The sequence below is a fragment of the Ovis aries genome, chromosome 2, assembly GCF_016772045.2.
Source record: "Ovis aries strain OAR_USU_Benz2616 breed Rambouillet chromosome 2, ARS-UI_Ramb_v3.0, whole genome shotgun sequence".
Taxonomy (NCBI): domain Eukaryota; kingdom Metazoa; phylum Chordata; class Mammalia; order Artiodactyla; family Bovidae; genus Ovis; species Ovis aries.
Genome location: NC_056055.1, coordinates 137,702,957 through 137,722,151, shown reverse-complemented (window position 1 = coordinate 137,722,151; position 19,195 = coordinate 137,702,957). Strand labels below are relative to the sequence as shown.

Sequence of the window (19,195 nt, the reverse complement as noted above, 5' to 3'; positions counted from 1 at the left end):
GAACATATATCTTGGCTATATTGCACTGTATATATGTGCATAAACAGGTCTAAAAGTGACCTTGTTTGAATGCTGTACTAAAGTAATTGAAGCAAACTATCGTGTTAGCTACATATCTTTTTTCTTCATGTATCCAAAGGGAGTTGTTGCAAGCTGTGACAAAATATAAAATTTTTCCAGAATAATGAAAACAAATTGTTACCATATGACTCTAAATAGAACTGATTTTTTTTTTTCTTTTTCAGAGAATACTTTGAAGGGACTTTGTCTTACCTATATATGCACTTAAAATGATCCAATTTAATTCAGTATTTTGTTTGGTCACTTTTAAAGCCAGATAACTCATCAGAATGGTTTGCAAGTCTGTCCACACTTTGTGGGACATGGGATAGGATCTTACTTTCATGGACATCCAGAAATTTGGCATCATGGTAAGAAAGTTAGTTTGGGAGCTGCTTATTGAAAGGAATCAAGATAAAGCAGTTTTGCTCCTGAATCTTTTGCTGCAATGTGGAATTCACATTGTCATCCTTCCCTATGAGGGTGTGTGTGTATGTTGGGAGAGGATCCTATTTAATCCTAACCAGCATGTTACTGTGTTACTGAATTAGAGCCCAGCCATTTCAATCCCCAAATAAGCTTTGTTTTGCTGTTTGTCTTCTCCTGAAGGGTGATGGCTGGAAGGCACGAGGGATATTTGTCTAGAAAAAGTTACTGAAAACAAAACACCACTGCATCAATGTCCCAGCAGCATGCACATAGGACTGTTTTCTGTTTTTCTTTTTCTACTCCCTTCTCTAACTGCTGACTGTTGTGGTTAAACTTCATTACGTCTTACACAGCGTTGACAGCTGATGTATTTAGCAGCATGTACTCTTCAGTGATTCCTAGATTATACCCAGAGTCTCCCGTTTTTCACTGCCTGGATGTTCTCCCTACGATGGGAAGGCAAGGGTGGGCCAGAAGGGGTGGGGGATTTGGGTTAGACTATGAAGCACTTCTGTGGAATGTCCCCAAGAGGCAGCATACCTGGACAAGCACCAAAGGAAAGTTGATCCTGGTGTGCTTGGGGGTGGGAACAGCCCCATAGAGGAACTACTAGCTGGAATCCACCCGCTGAAAGATCCTAGACACTCAGCAGGTCAGAACTTCCTTTAGGCCAAAGAACTTCATCTGAGGCAGCTGTAAGAGGCCCAGGCTGGAGTGCAGAAAGGGCCTCTCAGGTGAGTGCCCACCCAGTGCCAAACCCTGGAAATATTTCAGGTCACCCTTGTTCTTCCCTCCTACCAACCTGCCTTCCCTTTGTCTCAGTTCCCAAGATGTCTTCCCCTTTCCCTTGGGAGGTGGAAGCCAGCAAACCTCAGAGCAAGTGGCCAGAGCAAGGGGACAATAGAGAGGGGAGCCCAAAAAGTGTCTCAAGTACCTGGGCTGCTCAGCCTTGGTGAACCCTTCCTAGGAGCCCTGACCTCAAGCTCAGAAAATGCAAAGGCTGAGGGCCCAGGAGCCCTGTGCTTAACCCCTAGGTAGCCACCACTCAAGATTCTAGCAACCTCTTCCTAAAAGAAAAATAAAATGACCACTTTTTTTGTGCAGGCTAACCCTTCTAATCCATTTCTCTCTGTTCTCACCATATCCCATCCCCACACCCCACACTCATATTTTTGTCTTACAGCGAATGACAACGATCTACTCATGGAGGAGGGCATGGCGTTCACCATAGGTTAGTGCTAAGTTCCTCTTCAGAGAGCAGGGGCTCCCTGGCTTGGCGCAGCAGCGCTGGCCTAGGCCAGGCAGTCCGGTGAAGGACTAATAAAGCCAATCAGTATAATGAAATAATTCAGATGCATAGTAAACCTGATTAAATAATATCCTCGAGCCCCATCTTCCTAAATCAGATACTTACCGACACATTTAGGAGACGGCAGCCGTCCAACCTTTAATTCTGTTACCAACATAATGTGGTGTTTGGTTTTTTGTGTTGCTTTTTTGTGGGTTTTTTTTTTCTTCTTTCATTAACACCTTTTTCTTCTTTTCATTAACTAGAGGTGATTAAGTCCCTTGCTCCCTGTCAGCAAGTGGCATACACTCTCTGTCGACCCATTCCTGGCTGATCATGTGATTGGTGTCACCACCAAATTCCAATCACCTAAAGCCCCGAAGGCATCATATTTCTGACTGTGGGGCTTAATGGAGAAGCAATTAGAGTGAAATAAGAAAATTGTTATTTGCTGATTAATGAACATTTTGAGCATGTTTTAAAAATTCAAATATTTTAAAAAACCGACTGATATTTATAAGAGGGACTGGTGTTTGGGTGGTTATTATCCACAGGGTCCTAATTAAGTCTTGATTAAAATGCCCTTTTTTCTCTAAAAAAAATTACGAAGTAGGCAACTTCATACATTTTTGAATGCCATAGCGTTTCCTCTTCCTACTGTTTAGTTTGTAGCATACTATGTAAGCAGCATCAATTAGGGCTTGCGAGATGACAACATGAACTCGTGGGGGGAAGCACTGGGAGGGAGGGGGGAGAACCTTCTTATTTTTTTTTTTTAATAATCAGTTGAAACAATGTTTGACAAGAATTTGATTAGATCACTGCAGTAAATATTTTCCTTCTTACAGAGCCAATTGTAACCGAGGGATCCCCTGAATTTAAAGTGCTGGAGGACTCGTGGACTGTGGTCTCCTTGGACAACCAAAGGTGTTTGCTTTCTGCCCCATTGCTTTTAAATTGTATTGAAAAGGCAGGTTCGTCCCACGACGCGGGCGAGCTGCTGATCCCTGCCCCGCCGGCGCTTGAGCTCGCTGATCCCTGTCTTGTGTTTTTTAGGTCTGCCCAGTTCGAGCACACAGTTCTCATCACGTCCAGGGGCGCGCAGATCCTGACCAAACTGCCCCACGAGGCCTGAGGAGCAATACGAAGGTCGCAAGAGACCTTTTTCTTAAATTGATGAAATCCAGCTGGAGAACTTTTAGAAGAAATTGGCTAACGGCACGTCCCAGAGTAACCTACCTAGCAGCGCCGGCTAGGGAAAATGCGATAGGGCTTGGGAGCCGTTCTGAACACAAATCTGAAGCCCCGAAGTGGCCGTGCGCATTCGGAGAGACGGATCCTGGCGCGTCTGTTTCCCAACGCGGGAAACGCATCTGGAAAGGAACGGGGACGCCCTCATTTGGAAGACTAGGAAGTCTTAGAAATGCATACTTTTCTCTTTTCCTAGCCTTGACTCTGCCCGAACAGAAAGCTTTCACTCCTTAAAACCACAGTGTCTTGCGGTTAATTTTTGAGTCTCTGAACTTTTCACTCGCGCGCGCGCAGGAAGAAAACCCGAGCCTAGCTATTACGATTTTGTTGTTGTTGTCTCTTTTTCCACCCCCTTTGTGGGTTCCACATTGGCCGGCCCCGAGGGCGCTGGCCGGGCCAGCTGCCCCTCAGCCCTTCCGGTTCTTTCCCCTTCATAGCTGCTTTGCGATGAAAAGATTAGCCGGCGAATGGAGGAGCTAGTTACAAACATTTCCTTGCCTCTAGACCCTGGGCCTGGGGTTATCAGTCCAAAAATTTGCCTTTTCTGGCCCCCTGTGGTTCCTTTTCCCCGCCCTCAAACTGCTCCGCCGGGCCATCCCAAAGGTTACTTCTGAGAGACCCTCTCACCAACATACAGATGCAAGCTAAGGATTTTTCTGCTCTGGGAGTTGGAGGATCAGTCCCACCTGCCCAGATGTGAGCAGTGTCAGGCGGGTATCCTCCCTAAATCGATCTCTCCCAACACTGGCTTTCTTCAGATCCGCACTAATGCACTGGAGACCCAGCACATCCCTGACAGAAGAGACAGGGGTATTTTTTAGGGCAAGGGCCTAATTAGTCAGGATTGGAGCTGACGAGTTTAATTCAGCCTGCCAGCAACTCCTCCTGCTTTAGAAGCGGGAAATCCAAGGGTCCACACTGTGAGTCTCCCTAGGCTCATCCCCACCCTGGTACTCTGTCTTCCCTTACCTGAGCTCCTGGGGACCTCTTCACACCTGGGCTCAGAGGTGGGGAGGGTTGGATTCCTAGCAAGCCACGTACAAAGTAGTGACCCCCTGGCCATGATTTTGGGGTGTTCCACCAGTCAGTGGTTGTGCCAACTCTTGTTTCTACTGAAACGGGTTATACAAAGCTGCCATCCACTAAATAGAGATTGGGCTTAGCTCCAGAGCACCAAGGGAATGTGGCCACCTGCTGCTGCCATGACAGGTGGCCTCTGTGATAGGTCTGGAGAGCCAGTCCATCTTTGTGACCCTCAGAGTGTGGGGAAAGTCATAGGAAACTGAGGCCAAAGAGCGAACTTGGAAAAGTGACTAGTTTGAGCCTTTCCCTGAATTCGGGATTCTCTTGGGCTTTTTTTCCTCTCATTCAAGCAGAACTTGGACAGAGGTAATTCCAATTCTAGCAGATCTGAGAGCTGGAAAAGATGAGGGAGGGGTTGCAGATTTACAAGATCCACGGAAAAACTTTAGGGGTGCTGAAGATTTGGCCAAGTAAAGGCCTAGAGACTGAGGCTGCTGTCCCCAGAACAACAGGAATTTTCTAGAGAGGAACAAGGCCCAGATCACCTTAGGAGTTTTGCCAGAGATTGATTTCACTTCTTTCCTAGATTAGGCAGATTGCAATGAGTAGCCAATATCTTATCCACAGGTCCGTTTACCCCAAGATTCTCCAAGAATAATTTCATTAGGAATACAGAATTTTACCAGCCACTGGGATAACTCGCTGCTTATGCAGTAATTTTTCCGAGGTGGAGGTATTTGTGAGACAGATTTATAATCCTACTTATGAAAGAGTAAAGTTTAAATATTATATATGCATATATACTAGCACCAGCCAATAGTCAGCAGCTCTGTAGGAAACAAACTTGAATTAGATCGAATTCCATTAAACACGCTTTGAAGTTGAAGTTAAGAAACAGATTTTAGAATATCTTGTCCAAGCCCCCAACCTCAACTCGGACAACTGAACTGGCCCCAAACGTCACCCCTGGTTGCAGGGTTTCCAGCCATGCGTGACTACTGCTAACACCACCAGGCGCCCGGTCCGTGGAATCTCCAATAGGTTCTACTCGGGATCTGGGGCGCTCAGGATAAATGGGAGAGTTTTGTTATCTCTCTGAAAAGGGGCAGGCGAAGATCTAAGCAAACCGGCGTTTCAGAACAGGTTTCGCCTTAAGAGGTGGGGGTTGGAAGGGAGGCACCCTGGGCTCTTAGGCTAAGATCACACACTGAGAAGCTAGTCAAGGCCGGGCGTCTCGGAGCCCGAGGGCCCGAGTTCAGCCACCCTTCCCCGAACCTGCTTCTCTGGGGCTAAGAAATAATTCCGGAGTGTAGACACTCCTTCGCCCAGATATAATCGATTTTTTAAAATAAGCCAGGCTCTGAAGCCGTTTCCCGTGCGGGTCCTATGTTCCCCGGATCCAACCCGGTCCCGTGCGCTGCGACACTTGGATCTCTCCTCCAGATGTGAACCAGACAGCCCTAGAGACCGTCGCAACCTGCGGCCGCCTCTCTCCCCTTCCCCCACCCTTCAGTTCTCTGGAAGAAGCTGGCCCGAGTCAGACCAGCCGTCGGGTTTCCTCGCCCGTTGCCCAGAGTACCTGGAATCGCAAACCCTGCTTCCCTCCGTCCCAATCCCGACCTCGCGCCAGCCGCGGAGATCACTTACGTGGGCAGGGCCCGCGAGGCGCGCAGGAGACAAGGGGCCAGGGCGGGATCCGCTGCTGTGCAGGGCGTACCTCACTCCACACCCCAAAACAGGCACTAGGAAAGAGCAATTAAAATCACAAGTGCAACACGGAAATCAAGAGGAGTGTAACGGCTCCGGGAGTTGTCTGGTGGCGGAGTCATTAGCTGGTTGTTGCTTCAAAGCCTCGCCGTGTGCTTCGATGATTAAGGGAGAAAAAAAAAGGGGGGGGGGGAGGGTGGAGAAAGTAAGAAAGAAAAAGAAAAAAAGAAAGAAAAATCTTTTTAAACGCTGGCAAACCGTTATTGGTTTGGAGGATTGGTTGTGTTGTTTTGCTTGGGTTTTGTTTTTCTTTTTGCTCCAACCACGCTGCCTGAAATATCTCTACCCCCAACATCGCACCCTTAAACCAAAGGGGAGGAATTCCGCGGGCAGCAGCTGCTGCTACAGAAGTTAAAAAAGAGAAGCCCCTTCCGCTAATATCTGTAACGACAGCACCGATGTAATTTGTTTTGAATGTTCATTTTTATTGGTGTTCCCTCTGCCAAAATGTGCTTGATTACAGAGGTTTGTCCTGTGATCATTGCGCACTCTAGACAGGGGAAGGTGCATCGGCGAAGGTTCAGCTCAGGCCAGATCAAATCCCTGGCTGTTTAACGCTGAAAGGCTGCATGTTGCTATTAGTGTTAAATATATGGCTAATTATGCGTATGAAAATTAAACATCAGTGTTATGCTAATGGGGCGCCTTCAGCTGCGGATCCGAGCACTTGAGACTACCATTTAATCAAATGAATCAGTAACTAATACATCTGCACGTGTGAACTTTCACAAGATCATTTCCCTGTTCCCGTCACACCGCTAAATTATGAAAGAAATAATTATCAACACTTTCTAATTACCTAACAAAGTAATTTGGGATTCACCGTAGGGTTGGCGGGATAGGAAACCAACAGCCCCTTCGCAGCCAGCGTGGTGCGCACCACGCCTCACGGGGGGTGGTGGCTGCGAGGGGGGTGGGAGGGAGCTTTTGTGCGCTTTTCTGTACCTAGCGCTCCAGAAGATAGAAGGCGCCTTGGCAGCTTTTGCCCCCACTAGCCCTGCCCTGGGCTCGGTGGCGCCCGCTTTGACCCTGGAGATGAGAATCCTGGGCGAACATGAGAGACGTGTCCACAGAGAGACACGCGAGCCTGCGACTGGCTTGGTTTTGCCGCGGGTTTTGGTGTCCCTCAGGACTCCTGCACCACGGGTACTGTCGCCAGACCCCAGGAGGCCGGAAAATGACCACCTAGCACCCGCGGCTCAAGCCGAACGGAGCCCGCCAGCTCCTAGGCTTCACTCTGTGCCGCGCCCTTGGGGCGAATGAGCCGGGGCGCTCCGCGCCGAGGGAATGGAGAGGGGAGGGGGAGGCGGAGGAAGGTTGGGAGGGAAAGAGGAGGTGGGTGTTGGGGGAAGGGGGGCGGTGCGGCAGCCTTTCCTGGGAGGAGAAGCGCGGGTTCCTGGCTCTCTGCTCGCACTGTTTTAATCAGACCGGTGCAGCCTCGAGCTGGAGTGGCCAGCTTGGCCTGGAGCAATGCGAGCGGGCCCCAGAGAGCGGCGGCGGCGCGGCGGCCGAGTGAGTGAGTTCGCCCAGAGAGCCCCAAACCCGCCCCCAGGGATGTGGCAGAGGGGACCCAGGCCAGGGAGGCGCGGCCAGGAGAGCGCTGCGTTAGGCACAAGACTCTCTGGAGGATAGCGCTTGGTTGCCCTCCTCCAGCGCCCGGATTGCGCGACTCAGCGTACGGGAGGCCGTGGCCGGGCTCCAGAGCCGCCCTAGTTCTGCACCGGACGAGTAGCGATGGTTAGAAGAAGAGGTGCCCTGGGCCCCGGTGTTGGGGGCGGGCGGAGGGTGGGAACTGTAGGAGGTGGTGGGCGGCGGTGCCAACCCGCTAGTTAGTTTCTGGGAAGCAAAGCGCGCCGGAGAGACGGGAGGCTGAAGAGCCGCGGGCCGCGGAGGGCCCGGCGCGGGCGCCGCAGCCCATTGTGCGCCTCACGCTGCGCGCTCTGTTGCAGAGGAGCCCCGGCCTAGAAGCGTGGATGCGTCTCTCCGGAGGCCCGGCAGCCTCGCCCGCTCTAGTCCAGCGGAGCCGGAGCGCCTCGAACCAATCCCCGGTGATTATGCAAGACAGCGGACCAATCAGCTCCGCCAGCTCATGAATATTTATGACCTTGGCTGAGTCAAAGCTTTGAAGCGAGTTTGGGGAGCTCGGCAGCATCATGCTTAGACTTTTCAAAGAGACAAACTCCATTTTCTTATGAATGGAAAGTGAAAACCCCTGTTCCGCTTAAATTGGGTTCCTTCTTGTCCTGAGAAACACAGAGACCCCTAAAAGGGAAGCAGAGGAGAGAGAGAGACCCACACCCAGACCCCGCGAGAAGAGATGACCATGACCACCATGCCAGAAAGTCTCAACAGCCCCGTGTCGGGCAAGGCTGTGTTCATGGAGTTTGGGCCGCCCAACCAGCAAATGTCTCCTTCTCCCATGTCCCACGGGCACTACTCCATGCACTGTTTACACTCGGCGGGCCATTCGCAGCCCGACGGCGCTTACAGCTCGGCCTCGTCCTTCTCCCGACCGCTGGGCTACCCCTACGTCAACTCGGTCAGCAGCCATGCGTCCAGCCCCTACATCAGTTCGGTGCAGTCCTACCCGGGCAGCGCCAGCCTCACCCAGAGCCGCCTGGAGGACCCAGGTACGTGCGCCTGCCAGGGAAAGGAAGAGGTACGGAGGGAGGGAGAGAGGGAGGGGGAGAGAGACAGAGAAAGGAGGGAGACGAGAGGAGGAGAGAGAGGTGGGATGGGGGTGGGGAGGGCGCCGGAGCAGTGAAAGGTTTCGGGTATCAATCTCTGCATCCCTGTCATAGGAAAGAAATTAAAAAATATATATATATCCACCCAATTTGCAACTATCCAGCAAAGGATAAATCCAAGAGCGTCCCCTGGCATTGGCTGGGCCTCTGGGCGGCTCCGTGCGCCAAGCACACAATGCCCTGCTGGAAAACAGAAACCCACATGTGCACGTATTAGTCTCGGTAATTATTTATTGCGTAGCGCTATAAACAATGTATGCAATTAAGGGTAATTAAACCTCAACTACCGCCTGCAAAAATAGCAAACTTTCCCTGCAAAGGCAGGAGCGCGCGCCTGCAAACTGCCCCAGTCCGCCTGCAGCTCCCAGGGTCGGGCCCTTTGGACTTGGCCGGACCCTTCCCGGCTTTCGGAGTTTCTTGAGTGATCTCCCTCGCTCCTGCTCCTTCCTCTGCCACCCCTCAGTGGTTACTTGCTCTCGGCTCCCTACACTCAAGGCAGTCCTTCGCCTTAACAACGGCCCCCACTTCTGCTGTCCCTCCAGGGGCTGACTCGGAGAAGAGCACGGTGGTGGAAGGCGGTGAAGTGCGCTTCAATGGCAAGGGGAAAAAGATTCGCAAACCCAGGACGATTTATTCCAGTTTGCAGTTGCAGGCTTTGAACCGGAGGTTCCAGCAAACTCAGTACCTAGCTCTGCCCGAGAGGGCGGAGCTCGCGGCCTCTTTGGGACTCACGCAGACGCAGGTACCTCGCCGCTGCCCCACCGTGGCGCCGTGCAGGCTTCCCGCGGCCCAGTTGCCCCCAGGAGCTTCATTTCTTGCTCTCTGGGCCTCGGGGGTCGGTATGCGTGTGTGTTTGTGTGTCCTATCCCTCGCTCTCACAACATCTCTCCTTCCTCCGTAGTTTCCTCTGCCCTGGCTCTGTCGCTGCACTCTGTACTCCGGGCTGCCAGCCGCGCGGCCCTCCGTCCCTGGACAATACGATTAGGGGCGCAAGAAGGATTTCCCTAGGCGTTTTGTTTGGGGACTCTGAGGTCACACGTGCCCGAACAACTGGAACAATAGACTCGGGGGTTAATCCCTTCTTTGCCTTTAAAGTGTATGACTAATCACTCGGGGCCTGGGCCCAAGCCTCTATCTCCCTCCTCCTTCTCACTGAGTTTGGTTGGGGGTGGGGGGATATCCTTTCCTCCGTCCTCTCACCTCCCAAGTCCCAGAGCCTGGAGGAGAAACGGACCCTTCCTTCCCTGTTTTCTCTAAGATTCTGGGGACCCCTTGGACGTTCTGATCACGACTGCCGCGGGTTTCCAACGTCGAGGCCGGGATTAGGAGCAGAACTGGGAGATGCTAACTAAGGAAAGGTTGATTTGAGTCCAAACGAAAAGTTTAACAAAACCCGGTGGTCTCCTCAGCTCACTCAAGGGCAGAGATGATGGAGCAAAGAGAAGGCGGGTAACATTGCAAATAAATTTCCTCCACTTCTTTTCTCCACTCTTTTATTGATGTTCACACTGGAATTGAAGGCTCGGTGTTTCGTGGGCTCTGTGTCTTACCCAGACGATTGCCGGCCTCGGGCCGAAGGCCTGGATCCCGGCGCTGCTCACCGCCACGCCCCCTGGCTCTCAGAGAGCGGCTCCAGCCGGCCTCCGGGGCGGGCGATGAGGCCTCCCAGCCTTTGGTTCTTAGGCGGGAAGGACGACGTGTATGCTTCTCCAAGCAGGGAGCCGCCGGGTTCCGCAGAGCAGGGGGCCGGTGTGTGAGTGTGGGGGGTGGTATCCGCGTATCCTCTCACGCTGTCCCAGGGCTCCCTTATCTCCCCAGGACCAAGGTAGGCGCAGTGGACCTAGACCGAGTCATCTTGTTGTCCGCTCTTGCAGGTCAAGATCTGGTTCCAGAACAAGCGCTCCAAGTTCAAGAAGCTGATGAAGCAGGGCGGGGCGGCTCTGGAGGGTAGTGCGCTGGCCAACGGCCGGGCGCTGTCTGCCGGTTCCCCGCCGGTGCCGCCCGGCTGGAACCCCAACTCCTCTTCGGGCAAGGGCTCGGGCGGCAACGCGGGCTCCTACATCCCCAGTTACACGTCGTGGTACCCCTCGGCGCACCAAGAAGCTCTGCAGCAACCCCAACTCATGTGAGGTTGCGCGCCCGCACCCGCCCGCCTCCTTCCCGTCTCCCACGGCCCGGGCCCCTCCCGCCTCCCGGTCCATCCACCCCGTCCGCGTGCCCTGGGTCTGGAGAAGAAGGGCCCAGTGGGGAAGAAGGAACAATGAAGGCAGGACGCCCGCCGCCTCCTCCGAGTCTCGCGCGCTCTGGCCCGGCGACTTCCCCGGTGCCCACGCCCGACCTCGGCCGCGCAGTGACCGCAGAAAGCGGCCTGGAAGCGCAGGTACAGCGGTCTGAGCCAGCGGGCCAGGCAGCCAGAGCCCGCCGGACCCGACCGCCGACCCTCAGCTGTATGGGACTATCAGGAAAACAAAACCATGTAGAAAAAGCAAAAGCTCTTTTCTGTCCTGTCCGTCTCTTGTCTCCTTTCGCTCTGTATCTGTGCGCTGACGAAGTCGAGGTTCCCGTCCGTCCGCTGTCTAGTTCTTCGGCCTCTGAAAAAAGTCATCAGGTCGGAGGAGGCTTGGTCCACCGGGCCACCCAGTTCCGGATACTGGATCGTTTTGTCTTTTCGGACCTTTTCCTGGACCTGCCTAACCATCGACGTGGCTCGTTCGGGGATTGGGGGAAACGAGGGAGGGGGTTTTTATTTATTGAGAAATGGACTTCTCCTGAGGCTGAAGGAAGGTTCGGCCCATTCGCGATTTTGCGGGGCGCGAGGAGAGCAGGGTCCAAATGTACTCATTCCTTTAAACGCACTCGGAAAAACGAATAAGGAGGACCTGGTGATTTTTAACTTATACAGTAACTTTTGTACTTCGCTGGTATGGAGAGGTTGGAGCCGAATGGTTTGCATTTTTTACATGTCCCGTATTATTTTAAAAAAAGAAGAAAATAGAGAAATGAAGCCAACAAAGTTTCCTTATCTCCGGAAAACGCTTGATCACTTTGCCTGGTTAAGAAGAAAGATCCTAATTCTTTCTTTGTGGGGAGAGAGCTAGCGAACTGAGGGGCAGGGAGAGGAAAAAATTAGGCAAAAATGCCCCAATGCCAGGGGTAAATAAGACGAAAGCAGCTTTACAACAATCCCCAGAGGCTCGGCCACAGAGCACCACCTTGAATGCACAGTCTCTGGTGCAGGATCTATTTGCTGTACATATTATTATTGTTATTATTATTGTTCTGTAAACATGTTGCACAAACTTAGCTTTTTTCCGTTCTGTTGTGTGTGGCTGTAAAACCCAATGCTTTGTGAAATGAGAATCTTGACATTTTACTTGTGAAATTTGGAAAATGTGATCAATTGAAATCAACCGTGTTTTGTGTTCTCTATGTCAAAGTTTAGTTTTATATTGAGAATGTTAACTTATTGCTTTGTATGGGGGGGGGAAGAACTTTGTAAATAAGTTATAAAGTTTCTTTGAGACAGTAAAATTATGGTTTCAAGAAAGAGTTGGCTGTCTGGTGTGCTGTGTGAGGGGGTGCTGGGGCTGCACCAGCAGGCTCCCACCTCTGGGGAGAGAGGAGACAGGCAGCCCCTCCTGGCTCCAGACATAGCAGGATAAGAGTGGAGGCCTGTGAAGCCCCTGCTAGGACCATTCTTCAAGCTGAGCTCCTTCCCATCAAGGGTCTGATCCCTGCCTGAGTGAGAGGGTAGTGGCAAGGGTCCCTGGGAAGGGGAATCAGGAAGAGGTGCGGCCTCGCAGAGCCAGGGCTCAGGAACCAAAGGGACTGTGAAGGCCGTCTGAGGTGAGATGGAAGCGGAGCTCACAAGTAGCCACCCTGTGAGTCGTGTGTGTCCCCTGTGCCCAGCCACCCCGTGAGGCCTGGAAGCCTGAAAGTGGAGACACCCGACTTTGCCCCTTGCCTCTGCTGGGATCTGACCTCCCAGCTTTTTCAGGCCCGCAGGGCACTGGATCTCGACCAGACGCCGGAAAGGGGCCGGAAGGACACGTCTGTCATGCTACCCCCCAATCAATCAGCGAGCTCCGGGGGACAGTCCCAAGGCACCACTGGGCCCCTCCAGAGCCACTCCTACCCACCCAGGCCCATCCATAACGAGAGGCCCCTGGCTGTCTAATGACCCTGGGCTTTTCTCTTAGGCTAGGAGATGCTGAGGTGCCGAGGGAGGGGCAGGTGGGCTCCGGTGACTCGTTGGAACCTGAGAGCTTGTCAAGTCAAACCCTTATCCCACTACCATCCCCAAAGTCCCAAGGCCAGGCGGTTAAAGGGCACCTCCAGTGGACCATTTTGATCAGTTCACTCCTGAAGAAGGTGGGCTCTGAGCCTCTAGTATCAGTCTAGCACCCTCCTCCTGGGCCTCAGACCAACCTCAGCCCCAGACTCCACAGCAACCTGAAAGAGCTCGGGGAAGCTGCGGGCCCCGACGGGCTGCTTTGAACGATTCCCGCTTCCCTCAAACTCGCCTTTCGACATTGCTTCGCGGGGGGGCTGGCCCTCTGCCCTTGGGGGGCCTTTTGCAGCACTCGGTGGGGAGCAGAGAGAGGAAGGCAGTGATCTGTGTTGTGACAAGCACCCATTTTTCAATTGGTGCTGGTGAAAGATCAGATGCGCCAGGGTTTTCCGACACCCTTTAGGAGAGGGAGGGGAAGTTGGGGGGTGGTTAGTGGTGGAGGGAGCAGGGAGGTAGTAGGGGATGGAGCCCGTTACCTCGAGGCTCCTTCAGGGCCTGAGATTGGAGCTTTTCCTCTTCTACAGGCCCCCAGAACCTGGAGCACTAATGGCTGTGATGGGACCTCGGAGACCTGGATGCTGCCTGGGCAGTCAATGGCAGAAGCTAAGGAGAGAGAACTGGTTTCCCCGGGTGGGATCCCGTGGGGAGGCAGGGACCTTCCTAGATTTGGTTTCCCTTGCAAGATGTGACTTTGCTAGAGGGGAGGTTTTGGCAGATTTCCCCCATGCATCCAACAACAGACAGGGCCCAATGCCTGAAGCCACAGACAAAATCTGTTTGGTCAAGCAGATTTTAATACTTTGAGATATTAGCTTATACTAATTTAATAATCTCTTGCTAACAGTTCAAATAGAGAAATTATTAGTTTTAGCTCAACGAAGGCGGTCTTTAGTTAGGCTCTATTATAATTATAAGCGGTTGTACTTTTAAAAAATGTTAATCTCAATATAGGCCTAATTAATGCTGCCTTGTTACTGACAAGCAGTTCATCAAATATCTGATTCAAAGATTTTCATAATGAGTACATTAATTAAACTATGAATAATCTAAAGGTGGTTATATTTAAACAATACCTCATTATAATGATTAAATACTGATTTTGAATATTATGTCTTAACAATTGTCACTTACAAAACACAACCTTTCCTTATGTATGAGTCTGTAATGGCAAAATGCAATTTTGGGATTTTTTTTCCCCTTGTTAAAAAAATGTGAACCTCATTTTAAAACACTTCTGAAATAGGTTACACACAGCTTAATGATTATCAAAATGACTCTTTTCTGCAAAAAAAGACCCCAAAGTGCGCGTACAGCTGCAAACCCAAGAGGGTCAGCATCATTTCACTGTATTCTCTTCTTGATTACAAGCCGGGCCCATCAAACACAACATAATTACAGTAATTTCAGGTTTATTTATTCTAATGCAGTTTCCCCATCTCTCTGGTAATTATGAGCAATTTTTTCGCCCAGGGAATCTTTTTGCATTAACAAAAGAGATAACGCACTGAAAGCCAAATTTGCTGTGCATTGAGAAAAGGGAAAAAAAAAAAAATCAAATAGGTGCGAGCTGCCATCTCTGCAATTCTCCGGTACCGGAGCCGGCAAATTGCTTGCAGGTGTATGGAACAAGCTTGTCAATGGCCGGGCCTCCAAATTAGCAAATGCACAGCATCGAAGTAATGAAGACAGACTTAGCAAAATTGCCAAACAACAGATACCTCTTTAATATCTTCTCTCACACACTCTCTCTAAAATGGGTAAGGGTAGGGGTAGAGGGGCAGAAGCAACAATCTCCAGCCCCCTCCTCACTGGTCTTGGGTTTCATAAGCCTGGGACTTTGTGGTCCCGCAAGTTGTGGTCTAATTGTGGAAGAACCATTCTCCTAAATATAGGCAATATAATACAAAATTGGAAATATGTTTATAATTCACAACTTTCCTTCCTTGCTTATTGTGTTTTATTTTTCTTTCTTTGTTTCTTTTTGAGCCCTGCAGCAGACTGGGTCAGCTGGCGCTCCATCGTTCCCTACCCTGCCATAGTTTTAAGAGCCACAAAAAAGTTTTAGAATCCCCCCACCTGCATGAACAGAAGTATGAGTTTATTCTTAGAGTCACTTGGTGTAGAAATAACCAGATCTCTCCCCTTGAAGAAATCATCCATTTCTGTCACCTAAGGAAAGGTAGATCTGGGAGCTGGATGTAAAACCTGAGATACGCGATTCCAAGAAAAAGTGGGAGGAAAGAAGCAACCCCGGCCCCTCGTTATATATTTTCATCTTGCTACCCATGACTGGCATTCTGGATCTTAAAAAAAAAATGATTTCAAAATTCTCCAGCTTTTGTCATCTCACTGCCTGGGTTAAACATCCTTAAATCAGAGGCTAAAGCGAACTTTTCTGCTCCTCATCCCTCATGGCCATAGAAATCTCTATCAAATGCAGAGAGTAAGGGTCTCTCCCTCCCATGGCTCGAAGAAACCCTTCTTCCGTCCCAGCTCCACAACAAACCCCAATTCCGTGTTGGCTGGCAAACGGTTCTAAAGGGTATTTTACCCAGGCTCAAGAAACTGTCACCCCCACCCACTCCTTTCCTTACCCCCGCCCTCATTCCCCAACCTTCAGGGATTAACACTTCCTGAAACATCAAGTGTTTTTATAAAAAGGAAAAAAAATAATCCTGACATAGCTGACAAGAAGTTTTGATGGAAGAATTAGCTGGTGCATACATAATCACTCCCCCACCCTCCTACTCCCGGAGCGGGAGCCGCTGCGGCGGGTGCAGCTCAGCCTTCCAACCCTCTGAAAAATGAAACCGGTTTCCACCCTTACCTTCTTCAGTGTCAATTTCAGACAATCTGGACACAATCTTTGCTACATCAAATCAAAAGGGTCGAAGGCGGCTTTTGGCTGGGAGAAAGACAGGAAAGAAAAGGCAAAAAAGAAAAAAAAAAACAACAAAAAAGAAAAATAGGAAATACAAAACCGACCAAAGTGTGCAAAACAAAACCAGAAAACCAAAAAGAATCCCCCAGCCCCATCCTCCTATCCTGAGGTAAAGAGTGGAAAGAGGTCCCCAGGACCAGGAGCCTGCGAGCGCCGGAGGCTTTTTGCAGCGCTGCGCTTGCAGAATAGGACTGAAAATTTCGGCTATATAGCCTCTGTCTTTATAGCTGATGAAAAAAATTGCAGATTATTAGCATAAATGTTTACTCTTCATTACGCTGATGACATTGTGCACTCGAGATCTTGGTAATCTTTGGGAAAATTATGAGTAATTTTTAAAAATTTTAAAGCAGCAGCAGTTACCATGCAATTCAGGCTAATTCTGCGTAGGCTCCGAACGGATATAATTATCGAGGAGTCAAGATGTTATGCTAAAAACTATGCATTGATATTCCCATTTATTATGTACATACAACTTTGACAATGTTGATGCTTGAAATAGCAGGAAATTGTCTTGCGCAAAAATTACAGTCCATATTAGGACATCTGAAATTGCGAAGAATTATATAGTAATTGCAGGCTTTCAGATGGGAGAGCCAGAATGCTCAAACTAGTGCAAATGTGGATAAAATTACAGATCAGAGCAAAAATTAGGGAAAAAGGGGGTCTGGGATTTTTCAGGTTGGCTATAGGATTCCGGAAGTGTCTAATGCCACATGATTGCTGCAGCTTTAGGGGAAACATTCATGCCTCAAATAGCGCCTTGGCCAGGGTGGCTTTAATTGAATTTCTTGGGCTTTTTCTTTTAATAGGGGCAAATGAGAAAATTGGCCACCCAAGGCAAAATTTCACTCTTCTCCCCTGAACGTGTCGGGAAGAGAATCCCTTTTCCCGCGTGCCTGCTGGCCCTAGCTGAGATACCCGTGAGGCCGGGGCCCCTGACCCTAAATGTGGTAACTGGGCAAGAAAGTGCCTGAGCCGGATGCCCACCTCCTCCCAACACCTATTCTTTTTTTTTTTTCTTTCCAGTTCTCTCTTCTTTCCTTAGGCCCCTTTCCCAGATTCTTGCAAATCCCCTCCAGAGCGCAGCCAGGTAGGGCCCTGGCAATCTGCAGGCCGAGTCCAGGGGGCGGAAGGTGGGGTGCGGGGGTAGCTGGCTGAGGAACTGATGTGAGGCGATCATCACACCAGGACAGAGTGCCGCTAGGTGCCGGCGGGCACGAGCCTGTTTTGGAAGCTCTGGGGCAGGGCCAGGGAAGGATCTGAAGATCCTCGGGGCCCGCCCCGCGACCTCCTCGGCGTTCCTTTGATCTCCACCGCGGAGAGATAGACCCCCCACCCCCACCCCCACCCCCACTCCCGCTCGGGCGGCGCTGCTCTGGGGCACTGAGGCGGCCTGCGACTTTAAGAAGCCAAGGGCAGTGCTGCCGGGAGACGGGGCGGGGCGGGGGCGGGGGTTGCGGCGGCTCCCGGCGGGAGAGAGGCCACCCGGGAACCCGGCCGCCGCTCGGAGCAGCCCGGACTCCGTCGGGTTCGGGGCCAGAAATCGCCATTGTTCCGTGAGCGACGATTTCATGTCTAGGGTATCTGAGCCTCCTGGACGACAAAAGGAGGGTAGGAGCGCGAGTAGGCAAAGCCCGCCATGTTTGCTCCGTGCGGGCCCCGGTCGGCCCGCTGCGATCCCCCTGGCGCGCTCCGGCTTCACTCCCGCCCTCTCCCTCGCCTTTTCTGCTTCCCGGGAGTTCTAACCCTTTGGCCCGCAGCCCTGGCCCGCCACGGGGAGCCTTTCTCCACCTTCTCGGGCTCCGCGCCCAGCCTTCAATCCCCCTGCTTCCGCCCTCCAGCTCTCAGCGCTGGCGGGACCCGACCCGGGACGCAGACAGTGGCACCAGGACTCCTGAGGATTCCCCCCCCCCCCAAAATAAAAAGGCCTCGGGAGACTCCTGGGAGCGCTGCGCAGCCCGCCCACCGCTAGGATGCTGCAGTGTCGGCGGTCTGGCCCGACCCGGAGGACGGAGAGGAGTCCAGGCGGCCGGGGAAAGAAAGGTCTATTGAGAGATTCTGCCTGCGTTCTCACGTGCAGGCGGAGTGGCTGCTGCTCCAAGACCTGCCTGCCTGCTCCTTTCTTTTCGAGAAACACAGTTTCTCCCCCGCCCCGCCCGGGCCCAGGCCCCGGGGTGGAATGTAGTATCTTGTAATGTGGCAATCACTGCCAAACCCGTCCCCTCCAGGGGAACTCCCGGCAGGGGGGCCTTGGAGAGTTGTGGGGCCTCTGCATCCGCCCGCGCAGTTGAGTTTGCGGGGGGCGGATGGGAGGCTGGGCAGCGGGTTAGGCTTGTGTGGGGGCGGCGGGGGCAGATCCCAGAAGGGGAAGGAGGCTTCCCTGGGGCGGTTTTGGGTATCTCGACCCTGTGAGAGCCACAGGCTCGGGCGATCCTGGTCAGACCCCGCCAGGGGCCCGGGTAATCAAGACTGCAGTATCGGGCTTCCTTGCTGGTTCAGTGGCTAAGACTCCCGGCTCCGAACGCAGGGGACCGGGTTCGACCCCTGGTCAGGGACTGCAATGAAGCGTTAATTAAAAAAAAAAAAAAAAAAGACTGCAGGATCGCATCCCACCCACCGGCTTACCGGGACACCAAAGTCAAATGCAAAGGGACCACCATTTAAGGAAGAAGAACCTGTGGTTTCATGCTTGAAGAGGTCTCTGACCCCAAACAGGCTCGAGGCACTGGTGGTCGCTGTCCCCTAACGGGAGAAGACCCGGCGTGTGAAGCTTTTCAGGGAGTGCGTGGGACGGGGACAGGGAAGGGGGTGTTTTGAGGAGGGCTGAGTTGTTTCTGGGTTTTACATAAGGACGTCCGTGAGGACGTCTCTGTGAGGGGGCTTTCTGCTCCTGGACATCATTCTCCTTCCCGGGACCTTTTAACTGGGGAAACCATCGGACCACTTCCTAATTCCTTTCTTTACCCCTTCTTTTCCGCCGGCTCCCCTTCTACCAAAGAACTGTTGGTAAACAAAACTCCGGTCTTCCAGCACTCTCTCCGCCCCCGCCAAACCTGATACTTCCCCCAAACTCGCCCCACAAGTCTCGGAAATCCTTACACAGGACGGATATTCATAATTTTCACAAGTAATCCTGAAAGAAGGCGGAGGGGAAGCCTCCTAAACGATCCCACATTGCAGCCGCGCTGATTAGGCCTGGGATCCGTTCCCTTTCTCTTCTCCCCCTCCCACCCCCCAACACCAGCCTGGGAGCGGCGGGAATTTGGGGCAGCGGGTGGGGTGTGTGTCTACACCCGAGAAACACCCAGGGCAGGGTGGCCCGCGGCGGGGCGCGTGCAGGGCACGGGTTGGGGGAGGGTGTTGGCGGAGGTGGCGGGGGGATGCGCGGAGCAGGG

General features: G+C 52.0%; 2 protein-coding genes across 7 annotated transcripts in view; both read left to right on the top strand.

The window, feature by feature from the left end:
- The window catches only part of METAP1D (methionyl aminopeptidase type 1D, mitochondrial), a 73,481-nt gene extending 70,217 nt beyond the window's left edge, over positions 1-3,264 (top strand). For 4 of the 5 annotated variants that reach the window (XM_015093360.4, XM_027964857.3, XM_042243722.2 and 1 more), the window contains 4 exons: positions 334-431; positions 1,673-1,720; positions 2,626-2,704; positions 2,834-3,264. In XM_015093360.4, coding sequence (XP_014948846.2) covers positions 334-431; positions 1,673-1,720; positions 2,626-2,704; positions 2,834-2,912 — 304 coding nt within the window. In that variant the 3' untranslated portion in view covers positions 2,913-3,264. Of the gene's footprint in view, positions 1-245; positions 432-1,672; positions 1,721-2,625; positions 2,705-2,833 lie in introns of those variants that run through there. The other variant, XR_006058743.1, reaches the window with a different exon arrangement.
- A 4,698-nt stretch (positions 3,265-7,962) lies between these two features.
- On the top strand, positions 7,963-15,846 carry DLX1 (distal-less homeobox 1). 2 transcript variants are annotated; one of them, XM_004004591.6, is made up of 3 exons: positions 7,963-8,448; positions 9,108-9,307; positions 10,440-15,846. In XM_004004591.6, the coding sequence occupies exons 1-3, from the start codon at positions 8,136-8,138 to the stop codon at positions 10,692-10,694; spliced, it is 768 nt and encodes a 255-aa protein (XP_004004640.2). In that variant the 5' UTR covers positions 7,963-8,135; the 3' UTR covers positions 10,695-15,846. The 2 variants fall into 2 exon arrangements, with proteins under 2 accessions (XP_004004640.2, XP_027819762.1); XM_027963961.3 differs by lacking the exon at positions 9,108-9,307 and having other exon boundaries at positions 10,440-10,516.
- The last annotated feature ends 3,349 nt before the right edge of the window (positions 15,847-19,195 follow it).